Source organism: Bos javanicus, chromosome 17 (genome assembly GCF_032452875.1).
Source record: "Bos javanicus breed banteng chromosome 17, ARS-OSU_banteng_1.0, whole genome shotgun sequence".
Taxonomy (NCBI): domain Eukaryota; kingdom Metazoa; phylum Chordata; class Mammalia; order Artiodactyla; family Bovidae; genus Bos; species Bos javanicus.
The window spans coordinates 58,433,022-58,452,060 of NC_083884.1; the positions used below are offsets into that span (position 1 = coordinate 58,433,022).

The following is a 19,039-nucleotide window of genomic DNA, read 5'->3' on the forward strand; positions in this document are numbered from 1 at the left end:
TCCGGGGTCCGACTCCCAGCAGAGCCTGCCCCCACCTTGTGGCCCACAGGCGGGCTCCATTCTTATCCCTGGCCATTCTCTGCCTGACCACCCTCAGCTGCGTTCAAGAGGACTTAGGCGAAAAGGCTGTGAGCACAAGCCAGCTCAGCAAGTTTGGGGCCTCCACGTTTCTATTTTGTACCGGCCATAGGAACGGAGGCAAATATACTTCTGAAAAAAAAAAAAAAAAAAAACAACTCGTGATGATCAGGGAGAAAGTGGGAATTGATTTGTGGGCCTTTCAAAGGCTTCCCGTGGTTGGCCCTGGAGGCTCCCAAATTCGCAACCCCACAGCGCCCCCTGCTGGCTGTCGGCCTCTGCTCGTTCCCTTCCTGAAGCTGGCAGGTCTCGCTCTCCAGGAACCAATAGATTGGCATGAGCTCAGAGCAGAGTCATTCACGCAAGCCCATTTAATAGATAAGATCAGTGCCCCACGGAGGGCAAAATCTGCCCGGGGAAGGAGAGTGGGAGCCCAGACCCCTACCACCATCATTCACAAGCTCAGTCACCGAGTTCCCCACCCTACTAAGGACAGGGGTGTCATGCTTCAAGAAAATACACCCAAAAAAGCAGAGATGCCAGCACAACTATTTTTAATAATGGTGGCTATTTGCAGCACAAAAGGACTTTTGGTTGTGCCAAAAAACTCCTTCAAATAGCGAGTCCCATTGGTCTATTCAAGTGCTGATTTACATACCATGGAGAATGTAGAAACTTCATGTTGAATATCAAGTGTCTCTATCAACTGAAAACCAGTTGGCAAGGAAGAAAAAGCGGATCTGAAAATGCGAATTTAACTCCAAGAATACAAAAAGATTTGATTTACCCAAGTGTAGTCATCAATCCCAAAGTTTTCAGGCATAAAAATGCAGTGTATTGGTACTAAAACTTTAAAAGAACCAGAATAATCCTATTCTAAGGATTCATTCATAGATGTCCTGCACTTGAAATCCAGCTATCGAAGGAAAGGGCATGACTCGGCAGGCCTAAACAAGTTTCCCTCTGGGTTTTCTCCTTTGTTCTATAAACTTTATACTGTCAGTGGACTGAGGATAGTAAGAACCTGAGCTTAAGGTCAAGCCTTTTTCCCTTTTCCAGGACAAGGTGAGGATCCCAGTTGTAAAAGGAGGTGGAGCTTGGGATTCCCAGGAGAGGTGGAATTTCGCAGAACAGGGTCATCACTGCCGTGGCTCCTGTGGGGTTTAGTGGTTCCTGGTAGAAATCTGGTATCAGAAGTAGAGCCTATTCTAGCAGCTGGTTAACCCTGAGGATCTGAGCTTCCTTCAATCGATAAATTTCTTGAGTATCCAGTATGTGTCATGCACTGTCCTAAGTGCTAGAATAGAGCAGTGGAGAAAACAGACAAGTTCCTCGCCCTCTAGAGTTTAGACAGATTCCTAGTCCCCTCTATTGTCCTCGGGGTGGGGATGGGGAAGGGGCAGGCATAGAGACAGACCACATGCCATAGAATGGAGTGAACTCTCCATTCTGTGGAGGTTGGTAAGTGCTATGGAGAAAAGGAAAGCAGGGACAGGAAGTCAGAAAAGCAAAGAGATCTGGGGACCGAATCTCGGGGTGCTCCACCGTCCAGAGTTAGGGGAGATGAGAAGGAACCAACAAAGGGGACCGAGGAAGAGCAGCCAGGGAAGAGACCAGGAGAGCCTGGGGAGCTCAAGAGAAGGGGATTGAGAAGGAAGACGTGAGAAGCCATGTCGAGTACTGCTCTGATGACCACAGTGAGCGCTGGGAGCTGGCTGTTGGGTTTGCAAAGAGGATCTCATGAGTGACCTTGCTGAAACCCGCCCTGTGGAATTGATGAGGGTGGAAGTCTGGCCTGAGCCCCCAAGGAGAATGGAAGGAGGGGAGGTATAGCCACAAAGACAGACAAAGGGGCAAAGAAAAGGGGCACAAGTTGGCAACCCTCACCCTGTTGTTCCCCGACCCTTGCCTCCAGTCGATCGACCATCTTCGTGCGTCTCCACACCAATGGGAGTCAGGAGCTGCAGTACCAGCCCGGGGACCACCTGGGCGTCTTCCCCGGCAACCACGAGGACCTGGTGAATGCCCTGATCGAGCAGCTGGAGGACGCCCCCCCTGCCAACCAGCTGGTGAAGGTGGAGCTGCTGGAGGAGCGGAACACGGCTTTGGGTAACTACGGCCAAGCTAGTACCCCACCCAGCCACTCCCAAGGGCCCTTTCCGTCTCCGAGGAGTCCCAGGTGTCCAGGGAAGAGGAAACCCGTTCTTCTGCCCAGTTGCCAGTCCAGGCAGGAGGGTGGGTCTCTGTCACCCCCAGCTTATGAGACCGAAGGCTCCCCTTCCTCATGGCTGAACAGCCTTGACCCAACTAGCTGAGCAAGTGTCCATTTAAGCCAGGACACTGATGGTTCACCCTTGAGGGAAAGAGTCTTACCTTCCTTCATCGGCTAGACACCGATCTTAGCAAAGGCTACTTGTCTGACTTCCTTCATCACCCCAGCCTCACCGCCCACCAAGGGAATAGCAGCTAAAGTCCACTCCTGCCTTCTCTTAGAATCCAAAAGCACTAAATGAAGCTTGGTGGCCCACTGGAATTGAACCCGATTTCTGATATCATTAGATTAAGTCCCAACCTGTTTGGGGGCCACCCTTGACATTCCTATTAAAGAACTTTGCAAGGCAAATGGGTCTGATGCTTCATCTCAGTAGCTGTGAGTGAGCTCAGGACTTAAGGAACTGCGATGGCCGCACGTGGTAGCCCATGATACAGTGACACATCTCCTCTACAAGGGAGGCAGGACATAAAGTCAGCGCAGAGTGTGAAAACAGTACGTAGTTGAAACCCTGCTGGTACCCTTAGGAGAGACACTCCTTCTCTTATGAAATCCAGCCCAGCCAGTTCTTCCTCCATACTAGAACAGTACTTTATATCTTGAGTTGAGTGCCTGATGAAGTAGAGGCTTGTGTTTAGGGCCTCTATTGGACTTAAGTACACAGAGGCAGTAGTTCAAACATGGTCTGGAGCAGTACTGCCTGACTATGGATTTGAGCAGCGTTGTTGCTGTTGAGCTCAGTCGCTCGGTCGTGTCTGACTCTCTGTGACCCTAGAGACTGTAGCCCATCAGCCTCCTCTGTCCATGGGATTCTCCAGGCAAGAATACTGTGGGACGGGTTGCCATTCCCTTCTCTAGGGGATCTTCCCAAACCGGAGATGGAACCCACGTCTGCATCTCCTCTAGTGCCACCTGGTGACCGTGGGCAAATGCCTTAACCTCTCTGTGCTTCCCTTTTCTCAACTGCAAAATGGAGATAATAATAGCACCCACCACCTAGGATTGTGGCAAGGATTAAGAGAGTTGCTAATAGAAAGTGCTGAGGAAACAAACATGGTACATAGAGAGGGCTAGGCAAGTGTTTGGCGTTTTTGTCATTTTAAATGCTAGAATCCCACTCAGAGGGTGAAAGGCTGACACCACGAGAAGAGAGACGGAGGGGAAAATGGACTCATAGTTCGTGCTCAGTCGGTGGCTCATTGCTCAGAATATCAAGGGACGGTCTCATGCTACTTTAATATTTACTCTTAAATTCTGGCACTAGCTTGCTCAGCTGATTTTGGACATGCTCCTTGCGTACAGGAGGCGACCACAGGGTCCCCAGGAAACCTGGCTTTAGATGTGGGATGGAGGTGGCCAGCCAAGGGGTCAGTTGGCTCAGGGGCAGTCAGTTTTTTGGGCCCCATCCTCTGCTCCAGGAGCAGGTCTGGCCTCCCTGACTTGGACCCAAACCCTCAGAGCCCACTCTGTCCCTCCCCCACCCATCTCTCACCTCTGTTGTGCCTCTGCAGGGGTTATCAGTAACTGGACTGATGAGCATCGCCTGCCGCCCTGCACCATCTTCCAGGCCTTCAAGTACTACCTGGACATCACGACGCCTCCAACGCCACTGCAGCTGCAGCAGTTTGCCTCCCTGGCCACCAGTGAGAAAGAGAAGCAGCGTCTGCTGGTCCTCAGCAAGGTGGGTCCCTGGCCTCATTCAATCCCACCACCTGCTCCTTGGAGAATTTTATGGTTCCCTCATGGCTCAGCTGGTAAGGAGTCTGCTTGCAATGCAGGAGACCTGGGTTCGATCCCTGGGTTAGGAAGATCCCCTGGAGAAGGAAGTGGCAACCCACTCCAGGATTCTTGCCTGGAAAATCCCATGGACAGAGGAGACTGGAAGGCCACAGTTCATGGGGTCGCAAAGGGTCGGACGTGACTAAGCAACTTCACTTCTCCGTATGGTTATTGCAGCAGTGTTTCAGCAGATGGCAGCCTTGAGTGAGGGCTGCCACGGTCTAGTTTGCAGGTCACCATGTTAGCTAATCCATTTTGGCGGCTGCTGCTAAGTCACTTCAGTCGTGTCCGACTCTGTGTGACCCCATAGACGGCAGCCCACCAGGCTCCCCCATCCCTGGGATTCTCCAGGCGAGGCTAGACCTGGCCATCTCCCCTCCTTCTAACAAAGGTCTAACGGAACAGAAGAGCGACCCCATTGAACCTCTAAGTTCTCTGACGGCAGTAGAAATTGCTAACGCTTTTTTCTCCTTCCTTTGGAACCCTTATTATTGTTCAGTCGCTTAGTCGTGTTCAGTTCTTTGTGACCCCACGGACCACAGCACGCCAGGCTTCCCTGTCCTTCACTATCTCCCAGAGCTTGCTCAAACTCATATCCATTGAGTCAGTGATGCCACCCAACCATCTTGTCCTCTGCCATCCCCTTCTCCTCCTGCCCTCAATCTTTCCCAGCATCAGGGTCTTTTCCAGTGATTCAGTTCTTCACATCAGATGATAGTATTGTTCATTTGATTCTCTACCTCCAGCCATTAAAACATATAAAAACAACTCTTAGTTCACGGACCATATGAGCAGGTGGTTTGTGGGCTAAAGTTTGCCACCACCTCATAGCTGTGTGATCTCTATATCCCTCAGTTTCCCCATCAATAAAATAGGGGTGACAGTCAGGCTTATTTCATAATATCCTTGCAACAGTGAAAACTTGGCACAGGATAATTCCTGTGTAAGAGTTAACTATGACTACTTTTTAATTTCCCTTCTTCCCTGAACCTCCGCGAGCGAGCCTGCCTTGAAAGTTCGCTCCAGGGTCTGGCTGCAAGTTCCCTTCTGTCCCTGTCTGCGGTTCAGGGTCTGCAGGAGTACGAGGAATGGAAATGGGGCAAGAACCCCACCATCGTGGAAGTGCTGGAGGAGTTCCCGTCCATCCAGATGCCCTCCACCCTGCTCCTGACCCAGCTGTCCCTGCTGCAGCCTCGCTACTATTCCATCAGCTCCTCCCCGGACATGTACCCCGACGAGGTGCACCTCACCGTGGCCATCGTCTCCTACCGCACCCGAGGTGGGCAGAGGCGCTGGGAGAGCCCCCGGCTCTGCATTTCCCACCCTGCTTCCAAGGGCCCCTGAACACCTGCCTAAACCTCTGCCAAGACCCAAACCCTGGGGAGGAGACCCATCCCTGTCCAAGGTCAGGAAAACTGCGAGAAGAAACAGTGCAGAAAACTGCCCCCTTAGGCAGAGCCAGCTCTGTGCAGAATTAGGAAAGAAATGAGCTGTGCCTTTGGAAGCCTCTGCTCCCAAAGCCCGAGATGCCCTTTACTCCCTTCCTCCCTTTGTACCCCCAAGGCGGCAGCTAGAACAAACCACCACCCTCTCTTCCCTCGGAGAGGGGAGCTCTGTGCTCTATGACACCCAGCTGGTTGTAGGGCAGCCAGATACCCTGACCTCTGTGCCTGTGTTTTCCATCCTTGGTAAAGAGGTGAAAATGCATGGTGCCTGGGAATTCCCTGGCGGATGGTTGGGACTGTAGGCTTTCACTGCTGGGGCCTGGGTTCAATCCCTGGTCGGGGAACTAAGCTCCTGTAAGCCACGAGGCACAGCCAAAGGAAAAAAAGTATGTGATGCCTGAGAGAGTGCTGAGACCAGGGTCCTGGCAGGCCACATAGAGCACATGGACCGAGGCCCTTGCAGTGGACAGGATTAGAATCCAGCCCGCCCCTACCCAGTGGTTTCACAGCCACGGGCCCACCCCAGCTTTACCATTTCCTTTTCGCCATCAGAGCAAGGGATCCAGACAGGGACCCCTAAGGCAGAAACTTGGCATCGGGGCTGTGAGCCTTCTGTGCTGAAGGATTGGGGAGGCCAGGGATGGGGCAGCGTGAGGGACAGTAGATGAGCCGGATCGCCTCGATTATCCTGTTAGATGGAGAAGGACCAATTCACCACGGTGTGTGCTCCTCCTGGCTCAACCGGATCCAGGCTGACGAAGTGGTGCCCTGTTTCGTGAGAGGGTGAGTAGCAAACGAAGAAAGAGAAGCAGTCATCTCAAATCTGCATCCTGAGGTCCTGAGATGGGGCGGGTGGGGCCAGTGGACCAGCCGGAAGGGTTCTAGAGAGGTGGCCGAGTCAGGCAGGACTGAGATCAACATTCAGCATCACTCCCAGCTGTTAGGCAACAGGCTCATGGGGGCAGAGCAACCTAGCAGGAACTAAGCAAGTCCTCTAGTCAAATTCAGGTCAGTGCAACAGATATTTATCAAGTGCTTGTCCTGTGCTAGCTGGGGCCACCACAGACAACCAGGCAAAGGCAGTTTTCAGCCTTAATGGAATTTTCAGGCCAATAAAATTTCTATCCGAAGCCTGCTGGCCACCCCATGTGTTCCCAGTTTCTTAGAGACCAGGAAGATTTAACCGCCCTCCCTGTCAACCACCTTCCCCTTCCAAACTCAGTTTTAAAGGATATTGCTGCCCTCAGGTAACAGTACTGTATTGTACACTTAAAAACACGTTACAAGGATCAGTTTCATGTTAAGTGTTCCTACCATAATCAGTCAATCAAATAAGAAGAATATAGCCTTAAAAACATAAAAATTAAAAAATCATTGATATACCTGAGCTTAGGCCCTCTGTACTTACCTGCTTTGTCAACTGATAACTTCCCTACCTAAACCGTGGACTTGGACAGTCATTTTTCTCAGCTGTGAAGGGTAGAGTGGTCATGGTATCGTCCACATAGCACCAGCACCAGAATCCCCTGGGGTGCTTCAAAAATGCTGAGTCCTGAGCCTAGACTTACTGCATTGCCAGCAATCTACACCCTCTTTGAACATCCCCATGTGATTCTTTTGTACGCTGACATTTGCAGCTCCCAGATTTGGAAAATCTCATAGATGGTTAATTCAGTGGTTCTCAGCCAAGGGTGATTTTGCCCCCCCAGGAGCCCTTGGCAAAGTCTGGAGATATTTTTGGCTATCACAGCTGGAGGGTTCTCCTGGCTTCTAATAGATAGAGGCCTGGGCACTAGTCCGTATCCTACAGTGCACAGGACAGCCCCCATCTCTTGGTCGTGGGACTGTATACAGGGAACTATGCAGCCCCCAATGTCAGGAGGGCTGAGGTAGGGAAGCCCTGTATTTGATCCATCCCATTCCCTTTGTGGCTTAGCTCAGCAATGGGGATAATTAGAAAGTGGAGCGATAGGCAGACCCTGAGGATTTCCTGTTTGGGGAAATTCTCCAAATTTATGGGACCTTCCAACCATGAAAAGGGCCACCTGACCCCAGCTGAAGAGCTTTAAGTCCCATTGTAGTTCTACCCAGGACAGCCATCTGGTTTACCTAAGATCCAACAGGGTTTTTCTTTTCTTTATTTTTAAATTTTTTTATTGGAAGATAATTGTTTCACAGTGCTGTTGCTGAGCTCAAATCTGATCAAGAACTGTTGGATCTCTGTTGCGTATACAGCAGAGATCCAACAGTTCTTGATCAGATTTGAACTCAGCCAGACTCCTGACTCTCCCTTCCTTGTCCAGAGCGCCCAGCTTCCACCTGCCCCAAAATCCCCAAGTGCCCTGTATCCTGGTTGGCCCAGGCACTGGCATCGCCCCCTTCCGGAGCTTCTGGCAGCAGCGGCAATTTGATATCCAACACAAAGGTGGGTTGTGGTCCAGCAAGCACATGATTTCCTCCCCCTGGATCCTGGGAGAGCTGCCTGTATCCCAGCAGCCAGGAGGCATGTCCTGTTCTGTCTCCTTTGCATCACTGCCTGGGGAGGGATGGGGAATACTGTAGCAACCAGACCCACAGGTGAAGTTTATGGGGCAACTCAAGGGACCCATCCAAACAAGTCATCCACACAACTTGTTGCAAGGCCTGAAAGCCCATCCCCAGAAGACATTTCTTGGACTGTTAAGCTAGGACCCCCATCTTAAAATGTACGCAGTCCTAGAAGGGGTGTGCATTAAGCCTTATCCAATGGATGTGTGTTTCTGGGATGGTTGCAAAGGCGGTTATTGAAGTGCAGGGTTTGCTGTGCGAGAAACACAACACATCAGCTTTGGGAGGAGAGAGGAGAAAAACAAAACCCACAGTTCTGACATGCATTAAACGGAGATTTACTGAGCATCTCATGGATGCCAAACACTATTGTAGGTGCTGGAGGCGTAGCAATGAACAAGACAGAAACAACTGGAAACACACACACACACTCTTGCCCAGTGGAATTGTCATTCTAGTGAAATAGCAAACATACATTCACAAAGTACAGTTGACCCTTGACAGACATGGGAATTGCGTGGGTCAACTTTCATGAAAATTTTTTTCATTAAATCCGTATATACCATCCGAGGCCAGCTGGATGTGGAATGTGGATGTGGAACCACAGATATAGAGGACCAGTGGGTTCAGGGGACCAACTATAGCATTGAGCATCAGTGGATTTTGGTATCGGGGTGGGTCCTGGAAGTGACCCCCTGGGATACCAAGGGACTTCACTATGTACTGGGCAGGGGTCTAATGTACATTTGCTTCTTAAAATAACCCTATGAGGTTGGATGCTGTTATTACTTCCATTTTTCACATGGCGACACGGAGACATAGAAAGTTCGTCCCTTGGCATCACACAGAGCTGGAATTTGAACCCAGGCAGTCTAGCTTCCAAGTCCGGGGGTTTGGTGCTACCAGTGTGGGGGAGGGGCAGAGGAACGATTGAGACCCAGAGAAAAGAGGTCTGCTGAAGCCTGAACACACGTCACCTACCTCCCTCAGTGTGTGCATGTGTGTGTGAGAGAGACAGAACACACACCCCCTGCCCCAGTGTCCGCACACCTCTGCCCCTGTCACACGTGCTAAGGTTCCCAGCACCCTGGCGCCCCCACATTGGGCATCAGAGCTGTCGGTGACAGGTTTCCCTGTCCCCAGGAATGAGCCCCTGCCCCATGGTCCTGGTCTTCGGGTGCCGGCAGTCCAAGATCGACCACATCTACAGGGAGGAGACCCTGCAGGCCAAGAGCAAGGGGGTCTTCAGAGAGCTGTACACAGCCTACTCCCGGGAGCCAGACAAACCAAAGGTAAGCCCCAGCCCGTCACACACGTGTGCACGCACACCCTGCTCCCGAACACCCTCACCCCTTCTGAACTCTCCACCGTGACATTGCTCTGAACTTCAGGAAGCATGGAGCATAAACATGCCACCTAAAATATTTAACAGCCCATACTCTGTCATGCCGCTTACATGAAATATCCAGAACATCCAGATCCATAGAGACAGAGGCTGATTTGTGGTCCCCAGGGGCTGTGGGAAGTGGGGAATGGGGAGTGACACTTATGGGTACAGGGTATCCTTCTGGGGCAGAAGGAAAGCTTGGGTGGTTGTTCAATACCACGAATGTGCTCAATCCCACTGCGTCGGGCTGCACACTTTAAAACACACCTGCATTTTACATTATGTGTATTTTATCACAATAAAAATATTTACAAAATGAATTAAAAGGGACTTCCCTGGTGGTCCAGTGGTTAAGACTCCGTGCTTTCAATGCAGGGGACACAGGTTCAATCCCTGGTCAGGGAACTAAGATCCCACATGCCTCAGAGCCAAAAACTAAACTTTTAAAATAATTAAATACAAATTTTTTTAAAGTTAAACAGCACCCCCCCCAATAAAAAACAACCCATAAGAGGCACTCCAAGTCAGAGTGGACACGGGCTACAAGACAGGGGCACATCCCTGCTGGATCTTGGGGAACTTCAACTGGACCCCCGGGGAATCCCAGGAAAGGACCCAGGACAGCCGTGGAAGGGGATACCCAGAGGGTCCGGGCAGCAGCTACTGGACACCTGGCATGAGAGTTCATCAGTGTCTCAGCAGCTGGCACGGTCGTGCCTAAAAGTACCAGCTGAACACCAGGCTTGCCTCGGGGAAGCTTCCTGAACAACCCAGAAAATTCTCTAGAGGCTGCACTGGACACCCCTTGTGCCCACCCGGTATTCCCTTAGCCCACCATTTATCCCAGCAATTCCTGCAGCAGCTGGCTTTGCTCGGGTGTCACCTGCGAGCCCCTCCCCCATCTCCTGCTGTCTGTCTGGGGCTTCTCCAGCACCCGGGCATAGGATGCCTGCAGTACCAGCCCCACACCTAGAGGTGAACGGGTGTAAACAGCCCCGGGGTGACTACTGGCCATGGGAGAGAGGAGCTGGTAGAGAACACCCCACTCTTACGCCTCTGGCGGACAGCTCTGGGCGTGGGCGGCACGGCTCCCTCCAGGGTCCTCAGCGGAGGCGAGCTGCAGAGCAGAGGCGTGGCTCATCACTCTTCAGATGGACGGTCCCTCTTCCCCTGCTTCACTCTTCCCAGTCCCCTGCATCTCTGCACAAAACACAGACCTGCCCCCAAGCGCTTGGGTCAGGCTCTGTTCCCAGGGTGGTGGGGGAGAGGGGTGAGCTCCACAGCCTGGCTCCTCCTCACCAGTCCTCCCACTCCCCACCCCACCTCCAACACCCCGCAGAAATACGTGCAAGACATCCTACAAGAGCAGCTGGCAGAACCCGTGTATCGAGCCCTGAAGGAGCAAGGGGGCCACATCTACGTGTGTGGGGATGTCACCATGGCGGCCGATGTCCTCAAAGCCATCCAGCGCATCATGACGCAGAAGGGCAAGCTCTCGGTGGAGGATGCTGGCGTGTTCATCAGCAGGCTGAGGGTGAGTTGATGGGCTGGCTCCTGGGAGCTCTTTTCTGGCATCCTGTCTCCTCTTCCTTGTCTTACCTGTCTCAGTGACTCAGGGGACCCATGATGACATCGCTGCTCCCATCTTCCCATTTATGACAGGGGGTAGAGGACGCAGGTGATCCCAAACCATAGTAGAGAAGGAAAGATAGCTGGGCATGCAGTGTGTATACTAAATAGAATGGGGAGCTGTGATGTATGAAAATGACAAAGCGGGTGGGCCACTAGTAGTTAGACAGAAACGATCCTAACCCAACCATTCCTGTCCCCAGTACCAAGCTGCAGGACTGCCCCGGGCAGTTGTGTAGGTTGGCCACTGCACAAAAGGGTTTGTCCAAAGGGGGCAAGTAGGGGATGAAAGGAGAAGGCAATGGCTCCCCACTCCAGTACTCTTGCCTGGAAAATCCCATGGACGGAGGAGCCTGGTGGGCTGCAGTCCATGGGGTCACTAAGAGTCGGACACGACTGAATGACTTCACTTTGACTTTTCACTTTCATGCATTGGAGGAGGAAATGGCAACCCACTCCAGTGTTCTTGCCTGGAGAATCCCAAGGACAGAGGAGCCTGGTGGGCTGCAGTCCATGGGGTCGCACAGAGTCGGACACGACTGAAGCGACTTAGCAGCAGCAGCAACAGCAGTGGATGAAAGTCACCACCAGGCCTGGCCTCCCAAGAAGCATGCCTTGGCATGGAACTGTCTTCCTCCCAGAAGGAGGGGTGTCTTTTCCTAATTTGCAAAAAGGCTAGTAGCAGCCCAGGAAGCAAAGTCCCAACTCTGTGGTCAACTGCCCCAAATAGAATAAACTAAGTCCCAGGCCTCCACAAAGCTCCAAATGTGACCCCATTCTTCTCCCTGCTTCCCTAAATGAGCAGCAGTCAAACATTTTCACAGAAGAAGCCCTTGCTCTAATTCTGATACTAAACCCCTACTGCTGCTGCTGCTGCAGCTAAGTCGCTTCAGTCGTGTCCAACTCTGTGCGACCCCATAGATGGCAGCCCACCGGGCTCCCCCGTCCCTTGGATTCTCCAGGCAAGAACACTGGAGTGGGTTGCCATTTCCTTCTCCAATGCATGAAAGTGAAAAGTGAAAGTGAAGTCGCTCAGTCATGTCTGACCCTCAGCGACCCCATGGACTGCAGCCTTCCAGGCTCCTCCATCCATGGGATTTTCCAGGCAAGAGTACTGGAGTGGGGTGCCATTGCCTTCTCCTAGGTTAAAACAATGACGACAGCTTTCCAGTAGAAATGCCAGAGCACCCTGGAGAGAGGCAGAGTCCCCTACCACTCTGTCTCGTTGCTATAAGTCCTTGGGACACATTTTCATAGATTCTGCAGAAGAAGGTCGAAAAACCACTCCAACTTAAAATGAAGCCACTCTACAGATGGGAAAGTTTCTTCAAAACCTTTGGGACTATGGATGCCAGAAACTCTGCTCAATGCATATTCCCCAAACACCGCCTTTCCTCAGTGAGGGGTGGGGGGGCACCTTACCCCCTTGTTAAATTCTCAGTGACACCGCCCTATGGGGTCTCCTTAATGCCCATCCCTCAGTTCTGCCGAAGGAGCTCCAGTGGCTCCAGAAACCCTTGGATGCCCCAAGTTCATCCTCACTCATGGTGTTTCTCGACTTTTCTTTTTTGTTTCTGGGCAAAGCTGAGCTAAGATACTCATCATCAGATAAACTATGTCAGGAGAAGTCTCCACTTTAGCAACCATGGTGTTCCCTGAGTGCTAAGCGAGCGCTTTCGCCTTTCTTCCATCTCTGCTGGTCTCTACTGACGGTGACGTTTCACACTAAACCCAGCCGTGCCCCAGATCTGAACTGGCAGGAACAAGGAGGAGGGAGGAAATGGGGAAATGAGCTAAGGTTTCCCCTGGAGCCCCTCAGCTCTTCTGTCCTTAGCACCCGCAAAGCAGCAGCACTCTCTCTGGGTGGGAACAGAAGTGTTTGTTGCCAGCTGGGCTTAGACCCCATGCCCTACAGGGCAGAGGCTCTTGCTAAAACACGGTCTCGGAGACCAGAGGGGTCTCCAGGGGCCCTGAGTTACATCTCATTTCTATTCTCTTTCTTTGGCCATGGTGCAGGGCTTGCAAAACCTTAGTTCTCTGACTAGGGATGAACCCAGGCCCCTCCAAGGAAGCACTGAATCCTAACCCCTGAGCCGCCAGGGAACTCCCTGCGCCCGGTGTCTTCAGGAACCATCTTCTCCACGGATGTTCCATTCCAGGATGTCCGTGTGTCCACCCTTCTCCACTCCCTCAGCTGGCATTTGGAATCTGATCCCTGCTTGTTTCTGTTGCCTAGGATGACAACCGCTACCATGAGGATATTTTCGGGGTCACCCTGCGCACATATGAAGTGACCAACCGCCTTAGATCTGAATCCATTGCCTTCATTGAGGAGAGCAAGAAAGACACCGATGAGTAAGCCGGCTCCTTCCCAGGGGTGAGGGGCGGGCAGAGCCCTGACAGACAGAGATGTCTGACTCCGTTGACCATGGCTTTCCCACGCTGGGGGCCCAGACCAGCAGCATTGGCATCTCCTGGGAATGTGTTACAAATCCAAATTCCCAGGCTGCCCCAGCCCTGCTGAATCTGAATCTCTGGGGTCAGGGCACCGAGCAGTTGGTGTTTTTATGACCCCTGCAGGGCATTCTGAGTTCCCCTCAAGTGTGGGAACCCTGGCTGTGGATGTCAGCTTCCACTGGGGCACCCCCAAGTTGAGTGATGGCTCTCGCCACTGCAAGATGTGTTCCTATTCGCTGCTCCTAGGGTTTATACTACCTCTCTCACCCCTCAAATGCTGCTGGCATTCTCATGGATGCAAATTTCAATCGCTATTATTTTGATGATTCCATTTGTCCTCTAGAAATTGCTGGAGATGGTCTGAGGTACCACACAACCGGGATTGAGCATAACTCTTTAACTACATTAATGCCATGACACATCACCCCTGATTGTAAGCTCACTCCCTGCATCGTCTGCCTCAAAACCACCACCAAGCTCCCTTCAAATTAGGTGGGAATTCAGTTGCCTTGTTTTCAGGAGGCTAGGGCACACACATTCCATTTCTTAAGCTTCCTCATTGTCTTCCCCCTTATGACAACACGGCAGTCTTGAAAACATACTTTGGTGTCTCTCAAGCTGACATTATTGCCTTGAAGATCACAGCTCATCCTGGCTTATTGTGTGGCTGAGCCAGGCTCCTTCATCTTTTCATTGATTCATTCTTCATTCACTCAAGATGAGTCCCACCCGGGTGCCAGGGCCTGTCCCAGTCACTGGAGCTGCCAAGGAAGTGAAAGAGACGAAGTCCAGAACTCAGGAGCTTTTCTCTGAGTCTCTTTAAGGAAACAGAGCAGCCTTGCTCCTCTGGCACTAACTCCCTCCCCACTTCTCCTCCTACAGGGTTTTCAGCTCCTAACTGGACCCTCTTGCCCAGACGGATGGCAGGGTGGCCGCCCCATTGCACTCGGCCGGGGTGGCTGCTTTTGTGAGCACGGACACTGCTGAACCTTCCCTTCAGGCACCCCCACGTGGCCCCCGCTCTGCCTCTCGTCCCGTCGCTGTGTCCTGGTCCTCCTCTCCCAGGTTCTCACCTCTCAGTGGTTTCCCAGCCCACTTGGGTTTTCTCCTTGAGTTTTCGTGCTGCAGTGCAATGCCTTTATAATCCGCAGTGGCTCTTACGAAACCATCTCCCCACCCCCGCCTCTTTCTCTCTGTCTTTCCGACAAGGGCAAATCACCGGTGCACAAAACCACTGGAACGTGGGCAGGGCTCGGGTTAGGGTGTTTTCTGGGGTTTGCCCTGGAGAGGCTGCAGGGACCAGATAGAAGAGTTTTTTGAGCTAGTCCCTCAGCCATTCGAATCCCACCCAATCCTTTTTTATGATGACGTTCCGGTCGTGCGTGCGTGTGTGTGTGTGTGTGTGTGCGTGCGCAGGTGTGATGGGCCTGGGTCTCCCTCTGTCCTCTTGCCTGTGTAAGCATGTCGCCTCTCGACCCTCGGTGCCAAGAAATACGCCCCAACCCGTATTGGAGCCTCACACATCCATAATTAAGGGTCTGTGCTAGCATACCTGAAACACGTGGACGCATCCTAATTGTCCTGGTTATAAAGGGTCAGGGCACGGAGGTGGGGTTTGATGACCAAGGGGGAAATCCCTAGTGAAAGGGGGCATTAGATGCATTCAGGTAGTGGCACCAGTTAGTGGAGCTCTTGGGGGGAGGTTAACCCATCTGATGGATTGGGCAAACCCACTTCCCAGCCCCACCCACCCCAGCCAGGATCACTTAATTGGCCCTCTCGGGCACTCTCACCCAAGACCCGAAGTAACATCGTCCAAGGGAATGAGCTGGAAATAAGGGTCTTCCTGTCTTTGCCTCTGGGTAACTTTGGAAACATTACTTGTTGCTTAATTTCCCCTAATCGTAATGTTATGAAGCTAAAAAGTGTGAATGGATCAAACTTTAAAGTTTTGAAAACTGGAAACAATATCAAGGAAGAATATCACTTTTTTTTTTTTTTAATTCTCCCACATGGAGCTTGCTATTTCACCCCTGGGGGTAAAGTAATGGAAGCCAGTGAAGGCAGATCAGGTTGGAGAGGGAATCTGTCACGAGGCATCTAATGGCTTCCTCTACAGCCAGGGTGGGGAGGATCTGCCTTCATGCTTTTGGTCTTCTAAAAGAGATTCCCTCCATTTTTTAAGCTGATAGGATCATCTTGACAAATGATTCTCAACTCAGATAAAAAAAAAGGCAGCAAAGTCATTGGCAGGCATCAGGGTGGGTACCGTTTCTCCCAGGCAGACAACCTGCTGAATTCACCTTCTCCGAGGAAATGGGATGGAAAGGTCCCTTTCTACACTTACGCACTAAAAGTCAATGGTAGGCAGTGCCCAGAGACAGCTGATGCTCCCAAGAACCCCTTCCCCAAGGTTGAAAGGCAAACAGTCAGCCAGTTTGGAACTTCCGTCTTATTTCATTTTGTCTTGTCCTACAGAAAGCTAGCCCTTTTCTTTCTATACAGCGCACGAGCATTTCTTTCTTTCTTCTCTGCCAAAGGGAGAGAGCCCTGGCCCTCTCTGGAAGAGCCTTAGATCTGGATGCCAGAGGTGTCCCCAGGAGGTGCCCTTAAAGACAAAGGGTAAACTCTGTCTCCCTTTTTCCACCCTTCCCGGCAGCCCCCGCTGGTGTCATATCCCTGGCGCTCGGAGTTCGACTTCATGCCAGTTCTGATTACCCTGCCTGCCTTTAATCCCATTTCCTCCCGCTCAGGCTTCCATGGTACAGAGACCAAGTGCTCAGCATGCTCGGCTGACCCTCTCTGACCTGGAGGGAAGCCCATTCTAAACCCTTTCTTTCCTGCAAACACGATCCTGGCTAGTAGCTCTCCTCCCAGCAGCTTTCTTTCTAGCCGTTTGAGCCCTTTGGAGATAGCTCCTAAGATGTCACTAGCTTCTGGGGGACTGAACTGCTGTGTCCGACCACCATCACAGAGAAATAAACCAGTGCTCCCCTTTCCAAATCAAGTTTTATGCACAAATGCTTTTCCATCGCCAGATAAATACTTAAGAGCACTTATTTCCATGCCAGGCACATTCCTCATATAGCCCTGGTCATCTAGTAGCAGGAAGGGCGAGGGAAATAGCATCTTGTTTTATCAGATAGCCTAAAGAAATAATCGTATCACCAGGATTTATCTTTCTTCCCAAGAACGATTGTTTGGTTTGGTTTTTAAGTAAGTATCTTTCAAGCCTCAACACAAGCTGATTCATAACTGCTGTCTAGAGGACAGGAGATTAGTCTGATGTGTGTCTCTCATTTGACAGAATTCTCTGATACCCAAAGCCTCGCTGTAATGAGCCCATCAAGAGGCAGGAGTGGAACCCTGATTTCAGGCTCAGCTCTGATCCACAGTAGCTAAACACTGCCCTCTTGTGGTGCTGTGAGGTTCAGTCCCAGTAGCCTGCAAATTTGGGTGTTAACAATTAGTGAGCAAAAATGGGGTTGACTGGGCATTTGATTTGGCAGGGGGGAGGTTCATCCTAGTTACAGGGCTATTATTTCTCCCTCCCTCTCGAGCTGGCCAGAAGTAGCTCCAACTCGATTTAACAAAAGTGAGTTTGGCCTGGAGGGACACGAAATCCCCTGCCACAGGAAAGTGGAACAGTCATGCTCCCTGGTTGTCACTGTGAATCCTATTCCTATGGTTGTGCTGCAAAAGAAGCAGAAGTCATTAACCTCCCAAAGAGGATACAGGCTTCCCCTTGGCTTCTATGGAGTGAGACAGTCAGGTGTCTTTGCTTTGGGGGCAATGCTTCAGACCCACCGAAGTGGAGTTTTAAAAGCAGTCCTGAGTCCGAACAGTAACTCTGCCATCATTTCTGCGGACAGCCCTGAGCTGGTGACCTAATCTTTCTGAGTCTGCATATCCCCCTTTATCACAAAGTGGACTAGATGCGATAATGTCCAGAAAATGCCCCAGTTGCCATACCTGGCCCATGATAAGCAATAGAATTTTGTTTCACTTAATCGGTGTCACATCTTACCTCTCCAGTATCCGGAAGGCACAGTCAAGTGTACAGAGCAAACCACAGTTCCTCTCTTACAGAAGGTTGGGATCTGTGATGCAGAGACACAGGTCTTAGAATCAGTGTTCAGGTCTGGGGTTTGAGTGATCGCCAGGATTCCCCCGGCAGGTTTGGGGAAACGAGATTGCCAGGATGTAGGAGGTCGGGGGTGGGGGGTGAAGCATGGATGGAGAGCAGGCAGGATGGATCAGGTCTGGCTTCTGACATAGCCTGGCTTTGGGAGGCTGAGGAAGATGGAGGTATGCAGCAGAGACAGGCAGGGAATGGATGGAATTTTGTCAAGGGATTTTGTCTTTATTTGGTAGGCAACACGGAGTCCTTAGGAGTGTTTCTTTTTTAAGAGGAAGATGAGCTGATGGGAGTTATGCTTGGAAAAAAATGTTCTGGCTACAGCGTAGAGCATAGACTGCTGACCTGTTGAACTATTGGCTAGTTATTGCAGAAACCCAAGACTTGAATGAGGGAAGGGGCAGATTATAGCGATAAAGACATTCCAGGGGTTGAATTACCAGGACCTGGACTCCGACCTGTTGTGGACAAAGAGAACAAAGGCAGAGTCAAAAGTCTTGCCTCTAGGCTGAGAAACAGGTCTCGGGAGGAAAAAACAGGCTCCAAGGAGAACTGAGTTTTCAGAGGTGACAGAGCCAGGTTCCCCCCACCCCAAGTCAACAGGGTGGATCCTCCAAGGTCCACACCTAGATGGGCAGAAAGAGAACTGACCCCAGGCCACCAGACATCGGCCCGAGAACACAGGAATTTCTTGCCAGACACACTCTTTGCAGCCACCTGCTTGGGGCTTCCAAAAGGAGGTCAGGTTTTGCCCTAAGTCAGGTTTGCCACAAGCAAGATTCTCTGACCCAGATCACGGTGCCAGAATGATTATCCGCAAGCCGATGTCTGGACTCCTCACCACCATGGCTCTGGTCCCTTTTAATTCATGCCATTTGGAAAAGTGTGGACTTAAGATCTTAGGCTGGCCATGTTCCCTTGTATATTTCCATTGCCCCTGCCACCAATATCCAGCATGGCGCTGTGCCCTCCTTACCCTCGAAGCCTGCTGTCTGAATAGGCACGTTAATCTGAGACCACCTGCCAGAGACAAGGAAAAAGAAATATTAATCTGGGCTTCCCTTGGGACCTGCCCACATTCCCTGTCTTCTCCCAGCCCTCTCCTGCATCTAAGTGTGCCATTCGACTCAAGAATGAAAGGCCAAAAGCAGGGATGGAGGATAAAGAATCTGAGAGGCTGTGAAAGCAACCCTGCCCCCCTCCCTAGGGACTCAACAGAGATGGTCCCCACAAACCTGAAGCCTTGGGGACTAATGCAGCCTGGCCTTTCCTCTTTCTCCCACACCCTCCCGGACCTTGGTCCACCT

At 51.5% G+C, this 19,039-nt stretch overlaps 1 protein-coding gene across 1 annotated transcript in view; it reads left to right on the forward strand.

Annotated features, from left to right (window-relative positions):
* Nucleotides 1-19,039, forward strand: part of NOS1 (nitric oxide synthase 1) — a 207,137-nt gene that overhangs the window by 173,509 nt on the left and 14,589 nt on the right. The window contains exons 22-29 of the mRNA XM_061384897.1: nucleotides 1,994-2,187; nucleotides 3,862-4,031; nucleotides 5,198-5,408; nucleotides 6,270-6,357; nucleotides 7,878-7,999; nucleotides 9,265-9,413; nucleotides 10,848-11,042; nucleotides 13,374-13,492. Of these exons, the coding sequence (XP_061240881.1) occupies nucleotides 1,994-2,187; nucleotides 3,862-4,031; nucleotides 5,198-5,408; nucleotides 6,270-6,357; nucleotides 7,878-7,999; nucleotides 9,265-9,413; nucleotides 10,848-11,042; nucleotides 13,374-13,492 (1,248 nt within the window). The remainder of the gene's footprint in view (nucleotides 1-1,993; nucleotides 2,188-3,861; nucleotides 4,032-5,197; nucleotides 5,409-6,269; nucleotides 6,358-7,877; nucleotides 8,000-9,264; nucleotides 9,414-10,847; nucleotides 11,043-13,373; nucleotides 13,493-19,039) is intronic.